This window comes from Seriola aureovittata, chromosome 20 (genome assembly GCF_021018895.1).
Source record: "Seriola aureovittata isolate HTS-2021-v1 ecotype China chromosome 20, ASM2101889v1, whole genome shotgun sequence".
NCBI lineage: Eukaryota > Metazoa > Chordata > Actinopteri > Carangiformes > Carangidae > Seriola > Seriola aureovittata.
Genome location: NC_079383.1, coordinates 128,125 through 152,496, shown reverse-complemented (window position 1 = coordinate 152,496; position 24,372 = coordinate 128,125). Strand labels below are relative to the sequence as shown.

The following is a 24,372-nucleotide window of genomic DNA, read 5'->3' as shown; positions in this document are numbered from 1 at the left end:
TCTGACCTTTATAGAATGGTTGAATGTACCACGGAATATATAAACCTCTGTATGGACACTGTAATACCAGCAAGGACTGTACACCTGGATCACCAGTTACATCAAGACCCTCCTCAACCAGGAGGGAGAAGCTCAGGTGTGTGCAACATGAGCTGAAGAGGAGATTAAAGCAGGTGAAGGAGGACTACAAAAAGAATGTAGAGAGGAAGCTGCAGCACAACAACACCATGTCTTTTACTCATGTTTATTGACTTATGTTTATTTGCTTATGTTTATTTTATTATGTTTTTTACTCATCTTAATTTACTTATATTGTTAAAGTTGTTTTTTAAAAAAAAGAACACCACACACTGTGGTCACACCCCACGGTTTCTAGAGAGATATGATTGACAGTGTATCAGACCAATAGAAGAGCAGCGGAGCCACACCACGCGGAAACCCCGCCCCTTGAACGTTTACATTTACCGTAACCCGGAGCAACTGAGAAGCGCGAAAACAAGAAACATGCAGCACAAAGTGAGTTTAGATTGAAACAACTTTATTTGTATTTACACTGTAACTCTAGAGAGATCTTGGCTTTTTGTGACGTTGTCTCGGAGGTGGAGCTGAACACATCGAGGAACCGGAAGTATCCTAATATGGAAGAGTGTCTCTCACATAAACTTCCGGTAGGGTGTGAGCTTGAAGCGGAGGATCCGTGTGGAATTAAAAAACTGAACATTTCGCTCTTTTCGTCCGTTTACAGACGGAAAAGCTCTTTAATTCTGTCTCGGTTTGTCCGGTAGCTGGACGGTGCTCGGTGGTTGTCGCTGTGTCACGTCATAGAGCGTTAACGACTTTTCTAACTCCCGCTGTGCTGAGCTCCGTGTCCTCACAAGATGTCCAAGTCTCTGAAGAAGATTGTGGAGGAGAGTCGGGACAAGAACCTGCCCGAAGTGGAGATGTGTGACAGAGGCATTTCTAACATGCTGGACATCCCGGGATTGTGTAAGTCTGAGGGGTTGATGACGTCACCACAGAAACATGTAAACTCTATCAATGTATTGGTGACGTCACCACTGTGTCAGTGTGTTATCAGAGACAGTAGAGAAACAAGACACTTCATTTCCGATTATTTCCTGTATCTGTGTGACGTGGGTTTCCCCACCTCCACGCCCCTTTAGGAGACCAGCAGCAGGTCTGAGTTTATTCATTCCAATGGGCGAAGTGAACGAGATCACAGATTATCACAGATTATTTCACTCTATAGTCACCGAAATAGATATTGGATCCATTTTACACAAGCCACACGTCTTCAGAACATTCTGACATCAAAATGACATTTCAACAGATCAGGAGAAAATTTACTTTATTGGAGACCTGCCTCTGTCTCAGTGCCATACTCTCGCGAGATCTGCCAATTACCGACAATGTTTGCCAACCGATAACCAGATGTTTAGATGGACCAGAGTTATTTTTGGATTGATTTACTTATATGTGAAACCATGGATTAAACTTTAAAAACTTAAATACACCTTGTTTCTTTGCTTAACAACTGCTAAAACAGAGTAATAGCCTATTAAACGGACATTACTTTGTACTGGGCTGATCAGATGTCGTAAGTAGATAAAAACAGTGGCAAAAAAGGTGCAAATTTGTACTGTATCCGTTGTGTCGTCCATTGTTGTATTCTTTTGGCAAGGACAAGTAATCCATAAATTAGTGTTAAAAATGCCAGAGCTTTGTGCAGCAACAGGCTGTAATAACCAGAAAAACATACCTCTCTGCACCCTTTGGGAAAGAAAAGACAGATAAGTCTAGACAAGGATTGATTTTAATATTAGTTACTGTCACATTTTATGTCAGTTGCCTTCGCTTGTGGGAGGGGTTGGGGGACAACACCCACTTAAGTGACCGGAACTGTGACCAATTTCATACCATTGGCGCTGCCTATAATGCGGTGTCTTCTGTATAGAGGATCTTTGGTTTGTTTACTGCATCTTTAACCAGACCTGCAGGTAATAACACCAAACTGTTTCCTGTCGTTTCAGTCACTCTGTCCAACATCACTCAGCTGGTCCTCAGCCACAACAAGCTGACAGGTAAGAAACTCCCATCATCCTCTGCTCTCTCTACACCAGCTCAACAGCAGGAGGAGTCTGTGGTTGTGTATGAAATCATTCCTCCCCCCTCACTCCCCAGGCAGAGGACGACACACTGAGCTCATCGGTAACATGAAAAAACACTTTCAGGCCCTCGGGTAATTTTCTCCGCACCGTTTTGTCTTTCAACGCAAGCGCAGTGCATGATGGTATATATTGTTTGGTTAGTGACCATCAGTTGTACACTACTTTTCACAATGCATTGTGGGATACTATGAGTCCACTATATAGGGTATAATAATTTTCACTATACATTATTTACACTATACAGCACTACAAAATGGCAAACTCCTTACATAGTGACTATAGAGGGAGGAGGGACTGATTTCGGACACAGCCTGTATGTCTTTTGCATCTCATCATGTGATCTAAATTTGGAGCTGGCTGGTAGATGAGGGGAGACCATAACCCCTGTCTAGTCTCTGGAGTCTGGGGGGACCAGCAGAGAACTCATGGTTAGACAGTCTGGCCCTGCAGCCACATCAGAGAGTCCCACTGGGATTCTTATGTTGTCCCTGTTGATCTATCAGGGTCCATCCTGGATCTGCAGAACATCCTCATACAAACACCAGGTGACACATGACTGATGTTTCACCCCCTGTGCCAGGTGCACTGAGACACTGAGATCCAGTCTGTTGTAAATATGGTAGCTCAGGTCTTCTGTCATAGCCTCTGTATTTCCTGTGGAACAGGAAGTGTGTAAACAGAAACAGCTGATTGGAGTTAAATGATGTCATGGTGTTTTGCTCCAGCAGAGGTCGCCACAGATCCATCAACACACACAGCAACATGTGTTTGATCAGTGTAATAAAACCATGTGAATATTGACCCTGAAGACTAATTGTTATTAATTATAAAATGTGTTGTAAATGACATGATTAGAATATCATGTCAGTGAGGTCAGTTTCCTTATTTTCCAGGAAATCAGAGCTTGTGTGGAATGTGAAAATGATGAAAAGATTACAAACACTTCTCTCTGCTGAGATATTTATAACCAACATCAGACAGAAGTGAGGAGAACATGATAGTCCCCCCTGCAGGCTGCTCAGGAACAGCTGCCCTCCCCTGTAGACCTAGTCTACAGCTCTGGTCTCCACAGGTGGGTGAGCTCATGTGGTCTACACCTAGAGAATGCTACACGTCTGAACCCCAGAGCGGTAAGGTGAACTGATCTGGTGGCTCTGTTCTGCTGTGGGGGGGCTTTTTACTGCCATGGTCTGCTGGGTCCACTTGTCCCTCTACTGCAGATCAATACAAAGTTGTTGTAAGTGATCGCCTTTATCCTGATGGGAGGGGTCTCTGCAGGAGTATTAAGTATTAAGATGATGTGAATCATCAGGACCTTGCCCCTAAAGAAAAAACTAAAAAACCTGAATATTATATTTATGTTATTGACTCGTTAACCTGCACTGGTCTCAGCCCCTCTGCTTCCTGTTTAACGTGTGTGTGTCTTAGCCCCTCCCCTTACACACAGCTGGGGGGAGACAGGTCAACAACTCCTAACATCAAGTCCAATAACATCAGGAGTCAGAAACCGGTAAAACCAAAGGTAGACAGACGTCTACCCCAAACGTCTGAAAGTCAGGTGAAAGGTGAGGACGCTCACAGCTCTGCTGCTGGTTGCCATGGAGTCCCCGCTCTACAGCTGTCAGCCGGGGAGAGACATTGTCACAGGTGGTGAAGGTGGCTGTTCCCCATCACACACCAGCACTGAATATCACTGTCGTCACGAAGAGCTGCAGGACTGTCCTCAAACACACCACATACACCCTGCTAATCACACTGACACACTCTTCATTAAACTGTAGGTTTGTCCACCTGAAGACCAGGGCCCGTATTCACAAAGCATTTTATGTTACCAGTAAGAGTTCTCCTAAGTCATGAAAACATTCACCTGTCCTAGCCGAGCTAACTAAAGCTAACTGGCAGCCTATTAGCCACAGCCTGTTGTAGCTGTACCTGTTGTAATGTAGCTGTCCTGGACACTGTACAACAATGTCTACTGTAAAGGAAGCATCCAATACAACCTGTGTGTTGATGGTGTTTTGTTTTCCTGTTTACAAATCCTTCCTCCTCCTTTGGAGGTGCAATCATTTTTCCATATGTTCCGTCTCTGGCTCTGATCACAGCAGGTAGACCGACCATGAAGCTGCTGTATTTCTCTGTAGTTGTTGAACATCTAAAGGAAGTCGTATGAACTGTCCTGTGATGTCAGAGTGCATTTATTGTTTGGTGAATTGATCGGCTTTTCTCTGTTGCCAAGTAACGCAGCGTTGCCAATCACCTAATTTCCATTGATCTGGTTGTTTCAGTAGGAGATGTTATTACATCATCACAAACTCCACAGCGATCATTATTCCCTCTGACTGAGTCGTATCTTTTCAGTGATTCAGCATCATGTAATGTTTCCAGAAAACTCCCATGTGGAGTGACGGCAGCTCTTTAAGATTCTTTGTGATTTGGTCTTAGTGAGTTAGGAGTCCTCTCCACTGCTGCTCACCTCTCCCAGACTGAGGAGCTACTTCTAGCACTAAGTGGCTTTGTGAATTATTCTTAGTCAGAAGAATAGTCCTAAAGTTAGGACTGACTCCCATGACGCCCATTATTTATAGGAGTTTCTCCTAAATCAGCGAGTTAAGCCGTAAGATGCTTTGTGAATATGGGCTCAGATGTGTGTTCCTCAGAGACAGAGAGGACAAATGAAACAAAGTCAAAGAGAGAGACAGTCTGTAGAGACTGACACACCACAGACCGTCTGTAACTGTCTGTGTGTCTTCTGTCTTCTGACTGACCTGACTTCCTGAGCTTTCTCTTACTTTTCATGGCAGTCCTCCCCTCAGTAGCACAGTGTTTAAATTTGTACTGTATGTATTTTATGTATACACACACACACATACACATACACACACACAGGTCCAGCTGATACAGTATCAGTATGCTCAGACCTCAGCTCTCCAGCACTGATCCTCGTGGCAGGATTCAGGTCAGGGCCTGGTTTCCTCTCTCTCTGCTGTGTCTCTTCTTCCATTGATCAGCCTGATAATCCAATAAACTTCCTGCTTCCTGTATCAGCCCATTGATCAGTGTGGTACTCTGTGGCCACAGACCACAGGGAGTCAAACTGTAGATGGTGGACAGAGAAACTGCTCTGTGTGCTGTTCAAACTGAAACATGTAGAAGCAGCTAATGATGTTATTAATTACAGGTTTGTCAGAGCAGCTAATTAACTTGAGCTGGTTGTCTGGAACTGGGGCTGTTGATGGGCGCTAACACTCACTGTGATTCAGAGATGAGAAGTGTGGAGAAGTGTGTGTGTCTAATGTGCATGTGATTCGTGTTGCAGCGGTTCCCGCTAACATCTCTGAGCTGAAGAACCTGGAGGTTCTCAACATGTTCAACAACCAGATCGAGGAGCTGCCGACCCAGATCAGCAGCCTGCAGAAGCTGAAACACCTCAACCTGGGGTACACACACACACACACACACACACACATGCTATCTTAATATCTGATCAGCATAACACACAAAACAGTTAAATAATAATAATAATAATAATAATAGTAATAATAAAATTATTTAGTAAATAAAAGTAAAGTTTGATTTCAGGTTTGACTTTTAATTCCTGGTTTCACATATTTAAATTTCTGTTTTATCTGGTTGGTTGACGTTTGCAGCAGTGCGTCAGTTGGCAGTGTCTGAGTCCGCCCCTAACTCCCAGCAAATCCACAAATGGTCAAAGAGGTGTGGTGTGGGTGGAGCTGAGATTTCGGTGCATACACTCACCCACCTGTCACTCAAAGAGGCCACGCCCTCAGTTCTCCATAACTGTAGTCCTTAATAGAATGTAAACAGGTGAGTTATATAAACAGGTATCATGAAGGAGTAAATTAGCTCTAGAGACCAAAACAGTTTTTGTACCAGGCTGTAAACATGTTTATTTCTTCTGAAAAGTTGGACATTTTAACATGGGAGTCTATGGGGACTGACTCACTGTTCTTCACTCTAGTGGCCATTAGAGGAACTGCTTCAGTCTGGAGGTTGGAGCTAAGGTGAAACTTATGTGACACAGAGACAGGAAATGATTCTTAGTGTACCATAACCATCACACCTGAATACCTAACCCCCACCCCTGCCCCCACCCTAAACCTAATTCTAACTCTAGACCCAAGTCATGACCCTCACACAGCTATTTAAACCAGTGGGGTCCAGTATTTTGGTCCCCACAAAGCTGTCGGACCCCACAAGTATAGAAGGCTCATGGTTTTTAGACCTCATGAATATAGTAAATCATGGCCACAGACAAACACTTCACACCCCTCAGTCACTCCTCACTCTATCTCTCTCGACAGAGACTAAGTCAGCCCCTGAGGCGGTTCAGCTCGGATCTGAATACAGAACTTATTCTGAACCTTTGAGCCTTGATTTGGTTAATGGGGCTGTGACAGGAAGAAACCACTACCCTGGGTCAGAGGTCTGACCAAGGGTCTCATGTCTTAGCTCTGACCAGAGGTTTTACCAGATGTCTGACCACTAACCTCAGTAAGAGTCGTTCTTCATTTTTTGTGTGTAACACAATAAATGAAGTTCCCAATTAAATGTTAGTGTGTTTCTACATGTAACGGACTGGTTAGTGTGTTTCTGTAGGTAACAGAATTGATAGTGTGTTTCTGTAGGTAACATACTGGTTAGTGTGTTTCTGTAGGTAACAGACTGGTTAGTGTGTTTCTACAGGTAACAGACTGGTTAGTGTGTTTCTACAGGTAACATACTGGTTAGTGTGTTTCTACAGGTAACATACTGGTTAGTGTGTTTCTACAGGTAACAGACTGGTTAGTGTGTTTCTGTAGGTAACATACTGGTTAGTGTGTTTCTGTAGGTAACAGACTGGTTAGTGTGTTTCTACAGGTAACAGACTGGTTAGTGTGTTTCTGTAGGTAACAGACTGGTTAGTGTGTTTCTGTAGGTAACATACTGGTTAGTGTGTTTCTACAGGTAACAGACTGGTTAGTGTGTTTCTGTAGGTAACAGACTGGTTAGTGTGTTTCTGTAGGTAACAGACTGGTTAGTGTGTTTCTGTAGGTAACATACTGGTTAGTGTGTTTCTACAGGTAACAGACTGGTTAGTGTGTTTCTGTAGGTAACAGACTGGTTAGTGTGTTTCTACAGGTAACAGACTGGTTAGTGTGTTTCTGTAGGTAACAGACTGGTTAGTGTGTTTCTGTAGGTAACATACTGGTTAGTGTGTTTCTGTAGGTAACAGACTGGTTAGTGTGTTTCTACAGGTAACAGACTGGTTAGTGTGTTTCTACAGGTAACAGACTGGTTAGTGTGTTTCTGTAGGTAACAGACTGGTTAGTGTGTTTCTGTAGGTAACAGACTGGTTAGTGTGTTTCTGTAGGTAACATACTGGTTAGTGTGTTTCTGTAGGTAACAGACTGGTTAGTGTGTTTCTACAGGTAACAGACTGGTTAGTGTGTTTCTACAGGTAACAGACTGGTTAGTGTGTTTCTACAGGTAACAGACTGGTTAGTGTGTTTCTACAGGTAACAGACTGGTTAGTGTGTTTCTACAGGTAACAGACTGGTTAGTGTGTTTCTACAGGTAACAGACTGGTTAGTGTGTTTCTACAGGTAACAGACTGGTGAGGCAGCTCCTCACCTGGCGGCTCGACATGGTTCATGTGTGTTAGGAGGAGAGTGCAAGGTGCTGGTGACAGGAGGATTAGGAGGCCGGCCCTGGTGTGTATTGATCCGCAGACAAACATCGTCTGATGGTGTAAGCTGCAGACTGGGATTCAGTCTGTGCATTCACTTACATGGTCTGTTTATTTTTCTGACGTGTGCTCCATCTCATTTGTCAAATAAATAATAGAAATGAAATAGAAGAGTCGTCACTTTGACCTGGAAGTCACTTACATGCACAGGTACACATGTGCATCACATCCTCCCTGTCTTCTCTCCCATCTGTCCAGACCCACCTGGTTACTGACACATACCACAAACCTGACTGTGAGTGGAAACATGGATTTAGATTCAATAGTCAGACATTTTACATGATTTTTAATTGATAGTTGTAGATTAGAACAAATAAATACTGTTCATTTTAATTCCAGTGTGGTGCAGTAATCTAAGAAACATCAGTAGCTCTTAATACACACCTGCAGAACAGGTTTTCATCCATATTAAAGGTCCATATAGTCCAATCTGTTATTTGATTATAAAGCAGGTCTAAGTTCTATAACAATGCTATGGAAGTATCAAAGCCTCAGTCCACAGAGAAATGCACACATGTTGTTTTAAGGTTCAGTTTCTGAATACAAGCTGTCGCAACAAAGCAGTCTCCGCCCTCAGGCACGCCCAAAGCCCCACCATCTAACCATGCAGGATTTGGTTTCTCTGAGTATTTTTACCTGAAATCTGCTATTGGATTGTTTTTCAAATGACCTTTTCAGTTTTAAAGTATATATTTTTGGGGGGCTTTTGTGCCTTTATTGGACAGGATACAGCTAGAATAGCTGAGAGGAGTGCCTCGGGGCGGATCTATTAATATTCCTTCGGGCATATTATTATTCTTCCGCCAAATTTTGGCGTGTAACTCGTCCCGCAGTTTTGAGAAAACCCCAGTAATATATACATCAAAACATGCGTCTTGATCCGAAAGGGGTGCTATGACTTTTGGTGTTAAAATTCCAATTTTTCCCAAAGTTATTCCCAAAATACTGGGAATAAATAATGCATTAGGAATGCATTGGAATTTACTTTAGAAACCCACAAAATTTCACCTTTTTTCTGAGTCACCCAGCTCTCTCATACCTGCACGTAGAAATGTGATTCAAACTATAAAACTGAGGAAAACTTCTGCTCTCTCAAAAACACAACAACTGTTTTTACATAACATGTAAACTTTTCAAACTGTGAGCACTCAAAGGAGGAGTGCAAATCACTTTTTCTTCAAAGTTAGAGTGACAGCGTCAGTTGGCTAGAGTGCGTGAAGCAGTAAAAAATAACCTTTATTTTTATTTTTAACTCGAGCTCGCGGCCAAACCGTAAAAAGGAGACAAATAATTCTTTCTGAAAATGTAGACATAGTTGTTGGGATTCATAAAATGTAACTTTGACAGGCAGGGTCTGCACAAAATTTAAACGGGGGTGCCGAGTCCGGCAGCAATACCTGTCTCACTCTCATTGACACCTAATGTAATCGTCTTTTTTTTTCAAAAGAATCTCACTCTGTCTTCGCACTGAGCTTACTCACTCATTTTAAGGAATATCTGAATAAAATAGAGACTGTAGAAACTTCTGGCTTCAGTGTCTGGCACGGTCTTTTCAGTTTTTGAAAAGAAGTAACGTTTTTTTCATAATTTGCAGTTGTTTTGAAGCCATGTAGAAGCCAAATTCTGGGCAGATTTTCACATTGCCATGGCAACGGCAGCTCCTGACCTGTGTGCGTGCGTGCGTGCGCCTAGCAACCAGATAACCAACTCTCCAAGCTCCGCTAGCTTTACATTAGCCGCATGTTAGGTCTTAAATTACATTTAGTTAGGTCTTAAATATGTAAGTCCATTTACTGCTTCCTTCGTTGCTTTTTGTTTTGTTAAAAGAGTGAATGAAGTTGTGACGGTCTCCGCTGAGACAGAGGAGAGGAGAAGCTACTAGCCCTCTCTCGCTGTCACTTCTAGTCGCGTTGCTCTCCTCCCCAGTAATGTTAAATTTAGCACAGAAAAAAACATAATAGTGGTAATTTAAATAGCGGTTCATGGGATTTATTAACCCTCAGGGGTCCCTCTGTCCTTTTTTGGACATTTTCTTCACTTTTCTTTTTTGATTTGCTGATCATTTTGGCTGTGTTACAGCTGAAGGTATGGATTTCTGCAAGAAAGTGTCTTTTTTGACATATTTTTAAAATCTAATATCAGTTACTGTTACAGGTCTATTATACACTGGTAACACATTTTGTACCCTCTGGGGTTCCTCACGTCCAAAAAAGGACACACAAAGAAAATGCTATAAAATCATCATATATCAATATTTTTTTCTGCTTTTTTTGCATACATCTCTTAAACCACTTCAGTTCTGCTCAAACCTAACAAATGTTTATAATTTTTCAGGATTTTAACCCTTTCAATGCCAGTTTGAAGACATGTTGCCTCTTGTTTTATTAAAAAAACAACACAGAATATGAGATATTTCCCACATAATACATGAGGAGGGATGTGACATTGTTTTATATCAGAGTCTTTTATATCAAGACATTTCTCAAAACCAGAATATGATCAGGGTGACGTTTGAACACTGGAAATAAATCATGTACTCATCCTGGCAGTAGCCCCCGTGGCACTCAAAATTTCCCTGGAATTTTCTAGTTATTATTATTATTCTTATTTAGGTTTGCTTGAAATTCTACCAACTTCCATTGAAAAGTGAATGGATGGCTCAAGCGTGTGTGTGTGTGTGTGTGTGTGTGTGGTGTGTGTGTGTGTGTGTGTGTGTGTGTGTGTGTGTGTGTGAACAGGATGAACCGTCTGAGCAGTTTACCCCGAGGGTTCGGTTCGCTGCCAGCTCTGGAGGTGTTAGACCTCACCTACAACAACCTGAACCAGAGTTCCCTGCCCGGGAACTTCTTCTATCTCAGTGAGTTAGACACACACACACACACACACACACACACACACACACACACACACACACACGCTAACACAGATGCTTCTTTTGCAGCCACCCTTCGTGCTCTCTACCTGAGTGACAATGACTTCGAGGTCCTGCCTGTTGACATCGGGAAGCTGACCAAGTTACAAATAGTAAGTTCATGAACTTAGTTAGCTTAGCTGTGGTTGGTAACTAGTCGTTACATGAGTTACTCTTTTTACTAATCTGTTGTGATGTATTGTAGTCATAAGTTTGATTGTAGAATCCAGACAATGAAGAGGCTCATTACTCCACACTGACTCAGGACCAGTGTTACTCCACCTCACTTGAGTCTAATGTGCTTTAAGTTTTTGATCAACAACAACATCACAGATAATGGGACAGTGCATGTTGAATGTGTGTGTCCTCTCTTTCCTCCTGTCCAGTTGAGTCTGAGGGATAACGATCTGACCTCGTTGCCTAAAGAGATCGGGGACTTGGCTCAACTCAAAGAGCTTCACATCCAGGGCAACAGACTGACTGTCCTCCCCCCTGAACTTGGTACTGGCCGCACGCACACACACACACACACACACACACACACACACACACACACACACACTGTATACACAAAATCACACACACTCTGAGGTGAAAGAGTCCTGTCAAAATCCCAAACACCTACGTATAGTAACCAGTGGCTACTGGTGTCACAGTGTCTATAATAACAGTATGTGAACTAAATGTGTGGTGGCACTTTGTTATACTGTGTATGTTTCATATATTACATCTATTACATCTGTAATATTATGACTAATGTGCAACAATAAAAATGAAATGAAGTGAAAAAAACGAATTAATATCTCAAAGGTAAAATATAATACTGCTGACAACAACAGATGATCTGATCATAGTGGTTACTAGGTGATGAGTGTGTTTCTGTCTGCAGGTAATCTGGATCTGACTGGTCCTAAACAGGTGTTTAAGGCAGAGAATAATCCCTGGGTCACTCCCATCGCAGACCAGTTTCAGCTGGGGGTCTCTCATGTCTTTGAATATGTTCGCTCAGAGACCTACAAGTAGTAAGTGCTAGCACACACACACACACACACACACACTCTCACGGGGGGGGGGGGGGGGTGGTCAAGAAGACTGAACCTGGAACTGCTGCTGAAGGGGTCCAACAAAGAACTGGATCAAGAGGCAGTTCAATCCATTGAAAATAAAATGTGCGACACAGTAAAGTGCAGATAGTGAAGCAAGAGGCTGATATGAATTCTCTGTTCCAGACAGAGATGCTCTAAATCCTCAGTCTGGATCTTTTGCTCTGAGCCACGGTCTGGAACTGATCCCTGTTCTGTGAGGTGGTGGTGGTGGGGGGGTCCCACAGTCCATGTTATGTTTGCATACGTGTATGACTAGTGTGTGCATGTTAGTCTTTAATCTGTGTGTACGTCTCTCCATACAGTCCAACAGTTAGTGATTTGAACACACAGCTGTGATCTATTTACAAATCTAACCACAGACGTTAAAATGAGCCTTTGTTTCACATGTTAATTCTGTTACTTATTTAATAAGTGTCAAAAATGTATGAATACATCAGTAACTTCCCTTTGGCAGCTTGTAAACACTTTGAGTCTTTCTATTGATTCACTCAGTCCTGCAGATCACAGCAGACATTTAAACTACCCTCAGATTCTCAGTGATGTTCAGGTCAGGAGACTGTTCAGCTTCAGCTTCTGTTTCTGGAAGGAGTTTACAGTGAGGTAATTCATTCTTCCTCTTCATTTTCACTCTTCCTCTTCACTTCCATTCTTCCTCTTCACTCTTCTTCTTCACCTCTATCCTTCCTCTTTATGTTCATCCTTCCCTTCCATTCTTCCTCTTTACTCTTCTTCTTTACTTTCATCTTTCATCTTCACCTCTATCCTTCCTCTTTATGTTCATCCTTCTTCACTTCCATTCTTCCTCTTTACTTTCATCCTTCTTCACTTCCATTCTTTCTCTTCACTCTTCTTCACTTCCATTCTTCCTCTTCACTCTTCTTCACTTCCATTCTTCCTCTTTACTCTTCTTCTTTACTTTCGTCTTTCTTCTTCACCTCTATCCTACCTCTTTATGTTGATCCTTCTTCTTCACTTCCATTCTTCCTCTTTACTTTCATCCTTCTTCTTCACTTCCATCCTTCTTCACTTCCATTCTTTCTCTTAACTCTTCTTCTTGACTTCCATTCTTCCTCTTCACTCTTCTTCTTCACTTCCATTCTTCCTCTTCACTCTTCTTCTTCACTTCCATTCTTCTTCTTTACTTTCATCTTCCTTCTTCACCTCTATCCTTCCTCTTTATGTTCATCCTTCTTCTTCACTTCCATTCTTCCTCTTTACTTTCATCTTTCTTCTTCACCTCTCTCCTTCCTCTTTACGTTCATCCTTCTTCTTCACTTCCATCCTTCTTCACTTCCATTCTCCTTCTTCCTCTTCACTCTTCTTCTTCACTTCCATTCTTCCTCTTCACCTCTATCCTTCCTCTTTACTTTCATCCTTCTTTATTTCCACTCTTCCTGTTAACCTTCACTCTCTTTCTTTACTTCCACTCTTCCTCTTCACTTCCAGTCTTCCTCTTTACTTTCACTCTTCCAATCACTTCCATCCTTCTTAACTTCCACTCTTCCTCTTCACTTCCATCCTTCTTAACTTCCACTCTTCCTCTTCACTTCCACTTTTCCTCTTCACTCTTCTTCTTTACTTTCATCTTTCTTCACCTCCACTCTCTCTTCACTTCCATTCTTCCTCTTCACTTCCACTCTTCCTCTTCACTTCCATCCTTCTTAACTTCCACTCTTCCTCTTCACTCTTCTTCTTTACTTTCATCTTTCTTCACCTCCACTCTCTCTTCACTTCCATTCTTCTTCTTCACTTCCACTCTTCCTCTTCACTTCCATCCTTCTTAACTTCCATTCCTCCTCTTCACTTCCATTCTTTCTATTTACTTCCATCCTTCCCCTTCACTTCCTGAAGGACGTGTGGTTATTTTCAGTCTGTTCTGGTGATGACCCCCTCAGTCAGACACTGTATGAACAGACTGAGAACACGTGAGACTGAGAGAGATGTGTGGTTACATGTGAAGACACACACACACACACACACACACACACACACACGGAGCAGCCTGTCTTTAGACAGGTGTTAAATCATTTCCCAAAGAGATCTTTGTGTCTTCACAGCTTTATTTACACCTGACTAAATGTCCTTCATCTTCCAACTCCACACACACACACACACACACACACACACACACACACACTGTCGACACCTCCAGTGTCTGTCTAATTCAGTAATAATACTACTACTACTACTAATAATAATAGTAATAATAATAATCTTCTGCTCTTCTGCTTGTCTTGTTAAAGGAATGAAAATATGTTCAGGCATTGAGTCCAAGATGTGTGTGGTAAAGATAGAGAGAGAGAGAGAATGGATGTGTTACCTGTCGTACATGTTTCATCTTGTTTCCTGACAGACTCTGTAGCTCTGACACATTAACACACTGTAGAGAGAGAAACCTCCATCTTTTATTTATTTCCTCTCTCTCTCTCATTGTCGTGTTTCAAGCTGACTTGAATACAGTAAATTTATTGATTGATTGATTGTTGGATTTCATTCATGGAGAGAACATGTTAAAGTGAAAGACAAGATGTTAAAAGAGAAAGAAAATAAAGAAGCTAAAGACATTTAACATAAAACTAAACAACACCTTAAAAACCACAGTTAAAATAAACCTGCACATTAAACAGCTGGAGTCACAGTGTGATTACAGGTGTCATTGTTAATCCGTCACCTGACACTTTAGATTCACACTGACTGATCTTTCCTGAACATCAGACACTGTCTGAGATCCTCATTGTTCTAAACTGATAGAAAGTGGTGGGTTAGGAAAACTGCTGATCTGTGATCTGCTCTCTAACACTCAGTCTAGGTCAGACTGTAATTCACCATCATCACCCAACAGTTTACATGTCATTAAAACATGAGAGATAAAAAAGGCTCTAGAACAGAACCCTGTGGAACCCTCAGGTTCTTCCTGTAGGACTTCCTGTCTTCCTGTCGTTTCTATGATGATCAAATCTGAAATTTAAAAACAACACGTAAACACAGCTGTCTAACACCTGGTGACATCTTATCCGGTCTGCTGATTATCAATAAACCCCATCAGTGATCACACAGATGATGTCAGGACACTGTTGTAATGTGGTAGACCTCACTGTGAACCAGTGGTGGTTCTAGCTTGTATGGTGTCTTGGCTTAATACCCCCTTCAGCCCCCCTTCCTCCAGCTACAACTACAGGCACACTATTCTGGACAAACTGTAACTTTTTATTAAAAAAATTATTGTTACTATTAAAAATGAAATAAATGATAAATACCAATTATATACAATCATAAATACCAAAATGAAGTAACAAGAATTGAAAGAGTCTCTGTCTGTCTGTATATGTGTGAGCGCCCGCCCCCTGACGAGATGTGGCCCATATCTAAATCGACCATTGCTGTGAACCCTGTAACTGTGAGATGTTTTCTAACTGTCTCCACATGTAGCAGCTGTTTAAACAGATGAGAGACCTCAAGAAGAATTTGAAATTAACAGCCAATTAGCTTTTCATTAGTGACTGTGTATCTGCAGACAGACTCACTCTGTGCTTTAACATACACCTGACCTAAAGGTGAGTCCACACAGGAAGCAGCTGTTTGTAGTCATCCATCCAACACAGCTGTATTCATTAAAATGGTACATCTGTCAACAGGCTGAGTGATGGAGAGGAGGAAGGGAGGATGAGAGGAATGAGGAGAATAGAATACAATAGAATAGAACTTTATTGTCCCAATGAGTCTTTGTCACAAAGACACACACACACACACACACACACACACACACACACACACACAGATGTTAACTAGAGGGTCCTATGGTGCTTTCACTCTCTCAGCATCAGTTCTCTCTTCACTGTGATGCGCCATCATTAACCACTAATAAAGCCAAAAGTCCATTCACTGTTAGATAACTATAAACAGACTGTACTCAGTCACTGTCATGAGTAATGATCAGCCAATCACCGCAGACTAAAGCATTTCAGACATCAGCACATAATGATCTGTGGTCCATTGATTGTTACGTCCATAACTGCGTCCTTGTCCTGTTGGAGTAGACGTGTGAGCTGGACTGTTGGACTGTGGCCTTCTACTGCATCAGCTGCAGCTCCCCTGTAACTCACTGAGAGTCACTGTGGTACACGTCTAAAATGTTTCCTTGAGCTTGTTGAACAGATGCTGTGTGTTGTGTAGTTTGCCATGGTGCTTTTTTCAGACTGCCATTAACTTACATGTAATACTGTCTGTAAGGTGCTGGTCTGTGAACGGTCTCCGTGCTCTTTAAAGTTCTAGCTTTGGATCTCAGATCCTCTGCTGAGACAGGAAGTGGTGGGAGTGTCAGATCATAACCTCATTATAATGTGGTTTGTATAGACTGAGCTGTTAGACTATGAACTCTTCTCTGTGTTGTTGAGGAAGAGCCTGGAGGTCAAAGGTCAGCAGGAAACTGTATGCTTCTGTGTGTGGTTGACGTTGACTGTGGTGGAGGATTTCTGTGTTGTGGTTTAAGTTATGGATGAAAGTACACACACACACACACACACACACACACACACACACACACACAGACACACACCTCCCTCAGAGTCATGGCTCAGCAGGAGTTGTAACTAACTAATGATGAGGGCAGAGGGCTTCGCTGCCATTGGCTAAAAGCCTCAGTTGTTTGTCATGAATCTTAATTAGAATCTTTTCTACACTTTCCTCTCTCTTACTGCCCCCCCAACCACCCCACCCCCACCTTCCTGATCGTCTCCTCTCCTCCTCCCTTCCTCATTGTCTCCTCTCCTTCCCCCTTCTCTCTTCCTCATCCCCCCCTCCCCCCTCCTTCTTCTCCTTCCTCTTAATGTTTCTCTGTAAGATACTAAATTGCTTGGCAGTTCTAGTGAAGATGAGGTGGCTGAGAGAGGAAGGCCCCCATCAGATCAATGGCCTTTGGCCTCCCTGCACATTTATCAGACACACACTCACACATACATATTTCTAACTTTGTAACACACACACACGCACATGGATGGTAAAAAGAAAAGAAAATACCAACTTTCTATTTCTTTACACATGCACACACACACACACACACACACACACACACACACACACAGAACTTTGCTGTGATTAATTAAGCCGTGAGGAATAGTAGAACTCCATAAAGACATCATCAGAAATCTGAATCCATTCGCCGCTCTTCTTCTGCATTTAATTGGCCCTAACAGTTCATCACTGGAGCTGCACTTGAACACACACACACACACACACACACACACACACACACACACACACACACACACACACACACACACACACACACACACACACACACACACACACACACACACGCACACATGTATGGGAGATGAAAGGGGACGTGGAGGACGAGGCTCATGAACATATGCTTATGTGATTATTTACTGAAACTCTGCATGTGTCTCGTCTCCCACACCCACACACACACACACACACACACACACACACACACAGCTGTGTGTGTGTAATATTAATATTCTTTCTGTCAGTGCTTCCACGGCTCTCATGTATAGGAAGTCTCTGTGTTGTAGCCTGTGAGGAGAACGATGCTGAGCATGTGCAGAATGATCATTTGACTGTTATCGCCAAACACACAGCTACCATCATTGATCTCACTAAACTTTCAGGCTCAGTGTGTTTCCTTTGTGGTGGTGAGTGGGCAGACCCAGTCACCACTGTATCCTTAAATATATCTGGTTGAGCAGGTCCACATCTTGGACAACTAGGTATCGCAACAGCAGCTGGACAAACCACATAAACGTATAGTTGGTTGTATATGACTCAGACCTAAAACTTTCAAGATGAACTGTAGGATGTGTGGTTGTCCTTGTGTGTTGATATGGAGAGTGGAAAAGAGAGAGAACAAAGAGGCTGCTTCCTTAACACCCCTGATTCCCAGCCTTTGCAGTCTCTCAGCCCCCAGCCTTTTCCAGAGTCTCCTAACCGTCTGTCCACAACTGAAGGCTTGGGTTGGTTGACCTGCTCAGAGTCGCTCCAGTGTCTGCCCTCCTATCTGCCCCTGTCCCAGAGACGTATAGCCTACGTTCTGATCCTGACCTTCAAGACCTTGAGCAGCCCCCTTTCCTTGGGACTGGCCTTACCTTTTCCATTAGGGTCAGATCCCCTAGAAAGAAGCGAGACCTTGATCCCCTAAGCTGCCCAGTAACTCAGAGCCTCCGCTGCGTACTGCCATGATCAACGCCCAGCCAGACCCTGAGCTGGACCACGTGCCGAGGTGTCATCTGACCCCGAAGCCTGTTCCTCAGTCAGCGATCCAGCCAACACCTGCTTCTGATCTCCACATGTAGTGTTCGTCACAGCCCACTGGAGGGGTCCAGCCTTCACCAACACCCACCGAACAGTTGTCCACACAGGGTGTTGCTCATTGGCTGTCCAGTCCATGGGTCATCCACCTGAGGTCTCCTGCTCCGCCCCCTTCCAGATCTGTCTTCTGTCTCTGTTCTCCGGCTCCAGCCCGCTTGCCCCCACCTGTCAGACAGTAGATGGAGTATGACTATCTGACTTAACATCAAAGTAACATGTTCTGTTCATGCAAGCAGTGAAAAGAAATGATTAAAAATCATTAATAAACACTGACTTCCTGATTAGTCTTTCTTTTTCTGAGTCATCACTCCATCATCAATTAGCTGCATTATTCTCTCCTATTCACATTGATTTATTTTTTCCTCTGACACACTCACTGATCATTACCCTTCCCCACTCCTCCTCTTCCCTCCACTCATCCATCAGTGCTGGGGACCCACAATTATGTGAACAGTAGCTTGTTATGACAGCACCAAGTGGGCCGCATTGGCCTCGTATTGACTCAATGAATAATCTTTGTTTTCTTAAAAAGGAGCTCAGATCATCAGTCAGCACTGACCTGCTGCTGCAGCTCTGCTCTACACCTTTACACCATGTCACTGCTACACCATCACGCCATTGAACCTTTACACCTTTACACCATGTCACTGAGATCATTAGCACTGACCTGCTGCTGCAGCTCTGCTCTGTTACACTGTCACACCATGTCACCGTTACACATCACATCAATTACACCTTTACACCATGTCACTGATCATCAGTCATCACTAATCTGCTGCTGCAGCTCTGCTCCGTTACACCATTACACCATTATACTGTTACACCGTGACACCGCCACACCATCACAGCTGTAAGGACCTGTCTCTCTTACAGAACTTAAATGAATTGTCATAAATGTGTGGGAGATTGAATACACACTCTAATCAATACATGAAGAAACAATTTCATTTGTCTTTAAGTCAAGTTGTTTAATTCCCCCCCCCCCCCCCAGTCAAACTTTATTTATATATTATGTATTTCTATTTCTATTTATTCAGGAAGTCTCATGTAATCAACAGTGGCCTGAAAACAAATGACAGTGTTAAGAAAAAGTGAGCAAACCTTTAGAATTATCTTCATGTCTGTTTTAATTTGTCGTAAATCTGATCAGATCTTCATCTCTTCATCAGCTAACTGGAGTAAGGAGTTCTTAGACCTCGAGGCAGTTGGTGAAACCAGACTGTCTCTGAGCCACACCTCCACTGATTTATAAAAACACTCAGACATTTTGTTCTGGCTGGTCGTCTTGGATTTGAACAGTTTCTGCTTCAGATTTCATGATAATCCAGGATCAATCCCAGGATACGTGACGGAGGAACCAGACTGAGGATTGGTACCTCGGAGCTTCCTTTGCTTCAGGAGCTGGTGATTTGACTTTCAGTGCTGACAGATACAGTGTTAACAAGACTAACACCATGTCTACATAGCAGCCACAGTGTGAGCAGCACGTTAGCAGTGCAGCAGCTTCAGATCCATCTGTCTGCTGATGTGTTCAGGAACAGGATTCAGTCACACAGTCACTGGAGTTATTCGCATAGAAAAGAGGAAAAGGACTGTAAGCCTAAAAACATGAGCAGCTGAACAGTTCATTAATAAACACATGAAATAATGTTGAACTTTAACACTGATAAACTCCTCTGAAGCATTCAGTCTGTCTTTATCTTTAATTTGGTTTAATCAGATCTACACCACACTGTTGAGCCTGTATATAAAACAAACAATCAATAAAACTGAAATCAGTACTATTGGATAATTAACCTTGACAGCTGCTGATTCAGATACCTCAGTAGTTTCTCTGTCTGATTTGTCCTTAATTGTTTCCTCTAATGTCTGTAGATTTTCATTACATTTATTGGTTTGTCTGTGCAGATTCTCCAGATGACACCATGGTAACACTTGTGGTTGTTTTGTGTTGAAGTTGTTCCACATATCATATCCCAGAACTGATTTTGATTCATTCTCAATATCTTCAAGTTTCATTGTATCTGATCTGTATGACTGGTTGTTTGGTTCACTGGTTGTTTAGTTCTTTGATTGGTTGGGTACTTGGTTATTTGGTTCTTTGTTTCTTTGTTTCTCTCTTTGTTTGCTTTGTTGTTTGGTTCTCTGGTTGTTTGATTCACTGGTTCTTTGGTTCGCTGGTTTGCTGGTTCTTTGGTTCTCTAGTTGTTTGGTTCTCTAGTTGTTTGGTTCTCTAGTTTTTTGGTTCACTGGTTGTTTGGTTCTATTTATTAGATTTTTGTCTCAGGTCTTTTCTGATCATTTGGTTCTTGATCAAACCGTTCGTCAACATTTTGCCATTGATCAGGTTTCAGTTTTTGGCAGGGTTAGGGTTGTCCTAACTGGTCTTACCCCCAGCCCTGTCAGTCTCTGTTTACCTGTCCATCAGGGTGCACATGAAAGTGTGTAGAGGTAGATTCTAGTCCTGTAGGAAACACTGCTGTTGCTGTTTCATGATGCTTGGGGCTTGGTGTGAGGGTAAGAATCTGTCTGTGGGTTTTGGTGGATTTTTGGAGACAAACGTTTCGTCAGCTAAAGTCCAAGGTGTCCCCCATCCTGATAAAAAACACCTACTCTGTGTGGATTTATGTGCATGAACATGCGTAAGGTCAACCCACACTATACGCAGCTAAATGCTAATGTCAGCATGCTAACGTGTTCACAATGAAATGCTAACATGTTTACCAGATTCACCAGTTTGGTTTAATCTGTTAGCATGATAACATTTGCTAATTATCAGTGCATATAGAGGCTGAGAGGAGAGTCATCAGTGTTTGGTCATTAACCACTGAATTTGTTAAAGTGATTAGATTCATCCTGTAACAGCAGTTCATCCGTCAGCTGTTAATACATTTAATTGACAAACATACAACATGTCAACCTGGTGGTGGCTCTAAAGGGAAAGTGGGCGGATCATTACAGTCCGGGGGTGGGGGCTGTAAACCAAGATGGCTGACAGTAATGAAACATACTGGGGCCGAGCTTTTCAAAGGTGAAGAGTGTATCTGAGCTAAGAGCAGACAGCCACTGATAAAGCACTCATTCATGTTAGAATGGAGAGGAGCAGTCTCCTCCAGGACAAATCCCCCCCCCCCCCCCAATCGCTCTGTCTGTCTCTGGGCAGGAAGCCTACTGTGCTTTTGATGGGTGGCATATGTGAGGGGGTCTGGCAGCATTTAATTCCCAGTTGAGAGTGTTGACATGGGATGGAGACAGAGAGGAGAGAATATGAGACACTTTAGTCATAGGCTGACAGTTTTCCACCACTGTGGATTTGTATATAAACACCCTCTGAGAGTGTGTGTGTGTGTGTGTGAGAGAGAGAGAGAGAGAGAGAGAGAGAGAGAGAGAGAGAGAGAGAGTGTGTGTGTGTAGATCAGCAGTGTCTGTGAGTTCACTAACAGGATGTGAAAGGTTGTGAAGGTTTTATCTTAGCCTTTCTTTCCTGCCAGTGTCTCGGAGCAACTATCAGTTTCCATATTCATTAGGTCAAAGATGTGTGGGTGGAGCTCTGGTGAGTGACAGCTGGCTGTAACACACTGACACACCTGTTCATGAGTTACACTCTTAGCTCTACCTCTAGCTACACAAACACTAAACATGGCTGATGAGTCGTGGATCCTGGTCATTCACATCACTGATATGATCTTCTGTTTTCAGCAACTTGTTTTAAACCCAGGCTGAGCAGGAAGTACAGTAAGAGAGCGAAAACCAAGACACAATTATCTGTAAAACAGGCTGCAGGGAGGAGCTCAGAGACCACTGAAGAAAACGTCTTTTCCACTCCAATGAGCTCCCTTGCTTCTGTGTGAGCAAGAGACACCCATGGGAGAGGAGAAGTGACAGACAGAGGTGGGGTGAGGGTATGTGTGTGTGTGTGTGTGTGTGTGTGTGTGTGTGTGGTGGTGGGGGAGGGTGGGGGATACTGAGGACACTTCTCATCTTTTCCTCAGCTGTAATCGACACTAATAAGAGAAGCAGAGTGAGTGTTGACCATCATTACTTACCCAGACTCTGTGAACACGCTGATGAATGTGTGAATATCTGGTTCAAATTAAAGCATCTGACTCTGAGCTGGTGATGATCACACTGACTACCTGCAGTCCTTCAGGTGGAGGGGTGGGGGGTGGAACATGAACAGACAGTGAGATGTGGATTGATGATCCAGTTTACAGCTTTCCTCTCAAACCACATGTTCCCTGGAGCTCAAGAGCAAACTGTCTCTGCTCTGCCATTGGTCAGACCTGCTCCAATGACCTTCAGAGAGTTGTCCATAAAAATACAAACAGGAACAGCATAAGTGTTTGGATACACTGATGAGGATGTAGAGCAGAGAGGAAGATTGCTGTTTGTATTTGAATGTAGTGCACCTGAAGCAGCAGGTCTAAAGACCTAACTACTACTACTAAAGACTGAAGGCTAAAGACTAAAGTTCACATCTCTTTATAGAACTAGATCACCTCAAACAATACTAACCAGAATCCTCTCTTCCTCTCCTCCTGTCTCCTCTCTCCTCTCCTCAGTCTGTATGGCAGACATATGCAGGCCAACCCAGAGCCTCCAAAGAAGAGCAATGATAAAAGTAAGAAGATAAGCCGTAAACCTCTGGCCACCAAGAACAAGTGATGAAGAAATGGAGGATGATGAGGATGATGAACTCACTCAGCTCAGCCTGCATGTGCCTTTTTCTTCTCTTTTTTTTATTACATGGAAACTTATCACATTTTTTTTAATATATTGATGTAGTGATGTGTGTTGGACTGTGTTCCTCTGAAGGTCAGTTCAGGTGGATGTTTCTTTTCAACTTCCTAACTGTTTGAGCCCTGGTGCTAAAAAATAAAAGTGTCTTCTCATGCTGGTTGCCCTCGACGAGGACCAGAGGTATTTTAAGTTATAATGTTCAGTCCTGTGAGGCGACGCTGTTAAACTGTTATAATGCCAAAGGTTCAGCTTCATTGTGGTTCCATTGTCCACTGGAAGCCATGTTTTTACTACAGAGTAATTTACATTTATTTTATAATAACATAACATTACATAATTATATGTTTTACTAACATATTGAAAACTTATGCAGCTTATTTAGATAATCACTATATGCCTAACCCTTTATACTGCCCCCATGTCTGTCAACTGAACACAGATTATTACTCTCCACTCTACCTTTACTTCCTCCTCCTTATGAAGTCAAGTGTCACTCACATTTCAGCCTGTTGCACAAAATTAATGAATGTAATCATTTTTAAATTCACCATGCTTTAATCACAGGCCAAATATACTGGGTTCATTGTGTCAAACATTTCAAATAAAACAATCACAATCTTCTCATGAATCATGTCAGATAAATACACAGTAAAAGCCTAAACACTGTATTGTTGTTATTATTACTATCATTATTATTGTTGTTGTTGTTGTTGTTGTTGTTGCTGCTGCTGTTGCTATTTTTATTATAATTGACTGAACCCAGAAAACCAAGGGTTTGGTCTAAATATTGGTGGGGACACAACAACACTGCCATACGTCCAAAACAAAGAGATGGACTTAATGCATTATTAACATATAAGATCTGCATTTACATTCAGAAATGCCCATATGCAAATGTAATATATGTACATGTGTTGAATTTCCATAAATATATATATATACATATATATATATATATATATATATATATATATATAATGTATGTACATATGAAGCAAAATCATATATGTATTTAAAGTATAGCCTATACATGTAAAAACACATATGAAACAATAGTCTAGCTAATAGAAACATGTGTTTTAGTATGTCTGTTTTATATTATAGGTTTATATTAGACATGTGTTGCATAAATATATATCCCTCCCAAAGCCTGTCAGTATATGTTCATTATATATGTAAATAAAAAAGATAGACATCTATGTCTATTTAAGAATCATGACAACTTTAATATAGAATTATATAATCATATAGTATATCATACAGAACTTTAATAAGCATGTTTTAATGAAGTTGAATTTTACTGAGTATTTCATATATGTTATAAAAATATATATACATCGTCTGGATATATGAAGCTATGTCATAATAATATGT

At 42.2% G+C, this 24,372-nt stretch overlaps 1 protein-coding gene across 2 annotated transcripts; it reads left to right on the top strand.

Annotated features, from left to right (window-relative positions):
* Positions 1-640: 640 nt before the first annotated feature.
* Positions 641-23,664, top strand: rsu1 (Ras suppressor protein 1). Of its 2 annotated transcripts, none has more exons than XM_056364714.1 (8): positions 641-987; positions 2,031-2,081; positions 5,485-5,605; positions 10,653-10,771; positions 10,856-10,938; positions 11,212-11,326; positions 11,715-11,847; positions 18,243-18,470. In XM_056364714.1, exons 1-8 carry the CDS (start codon positions 879-881, stop codon positions 18,349-18,351), a joined length of 840 nt encoding a protein of 279 aa, XP_056220689.1. In that variant the 5' UTR covers positions 641-878; the 3' UTR covers positions 18,352-18,470. The 2 variants fall into 2 exon arrangements, with proteins under 2 accessions (XP_056220689.1, XP_056220690.1); XM_056364715.1 differs by lacking the exon at positions 18,243-18,470 and adding an exon at positions 22,821-23,664 and having other exon boundaries at positions 643-987.
* The last annotated feature ends 708 nt before the right edge of the window (positions 23,665-24,372 follow it).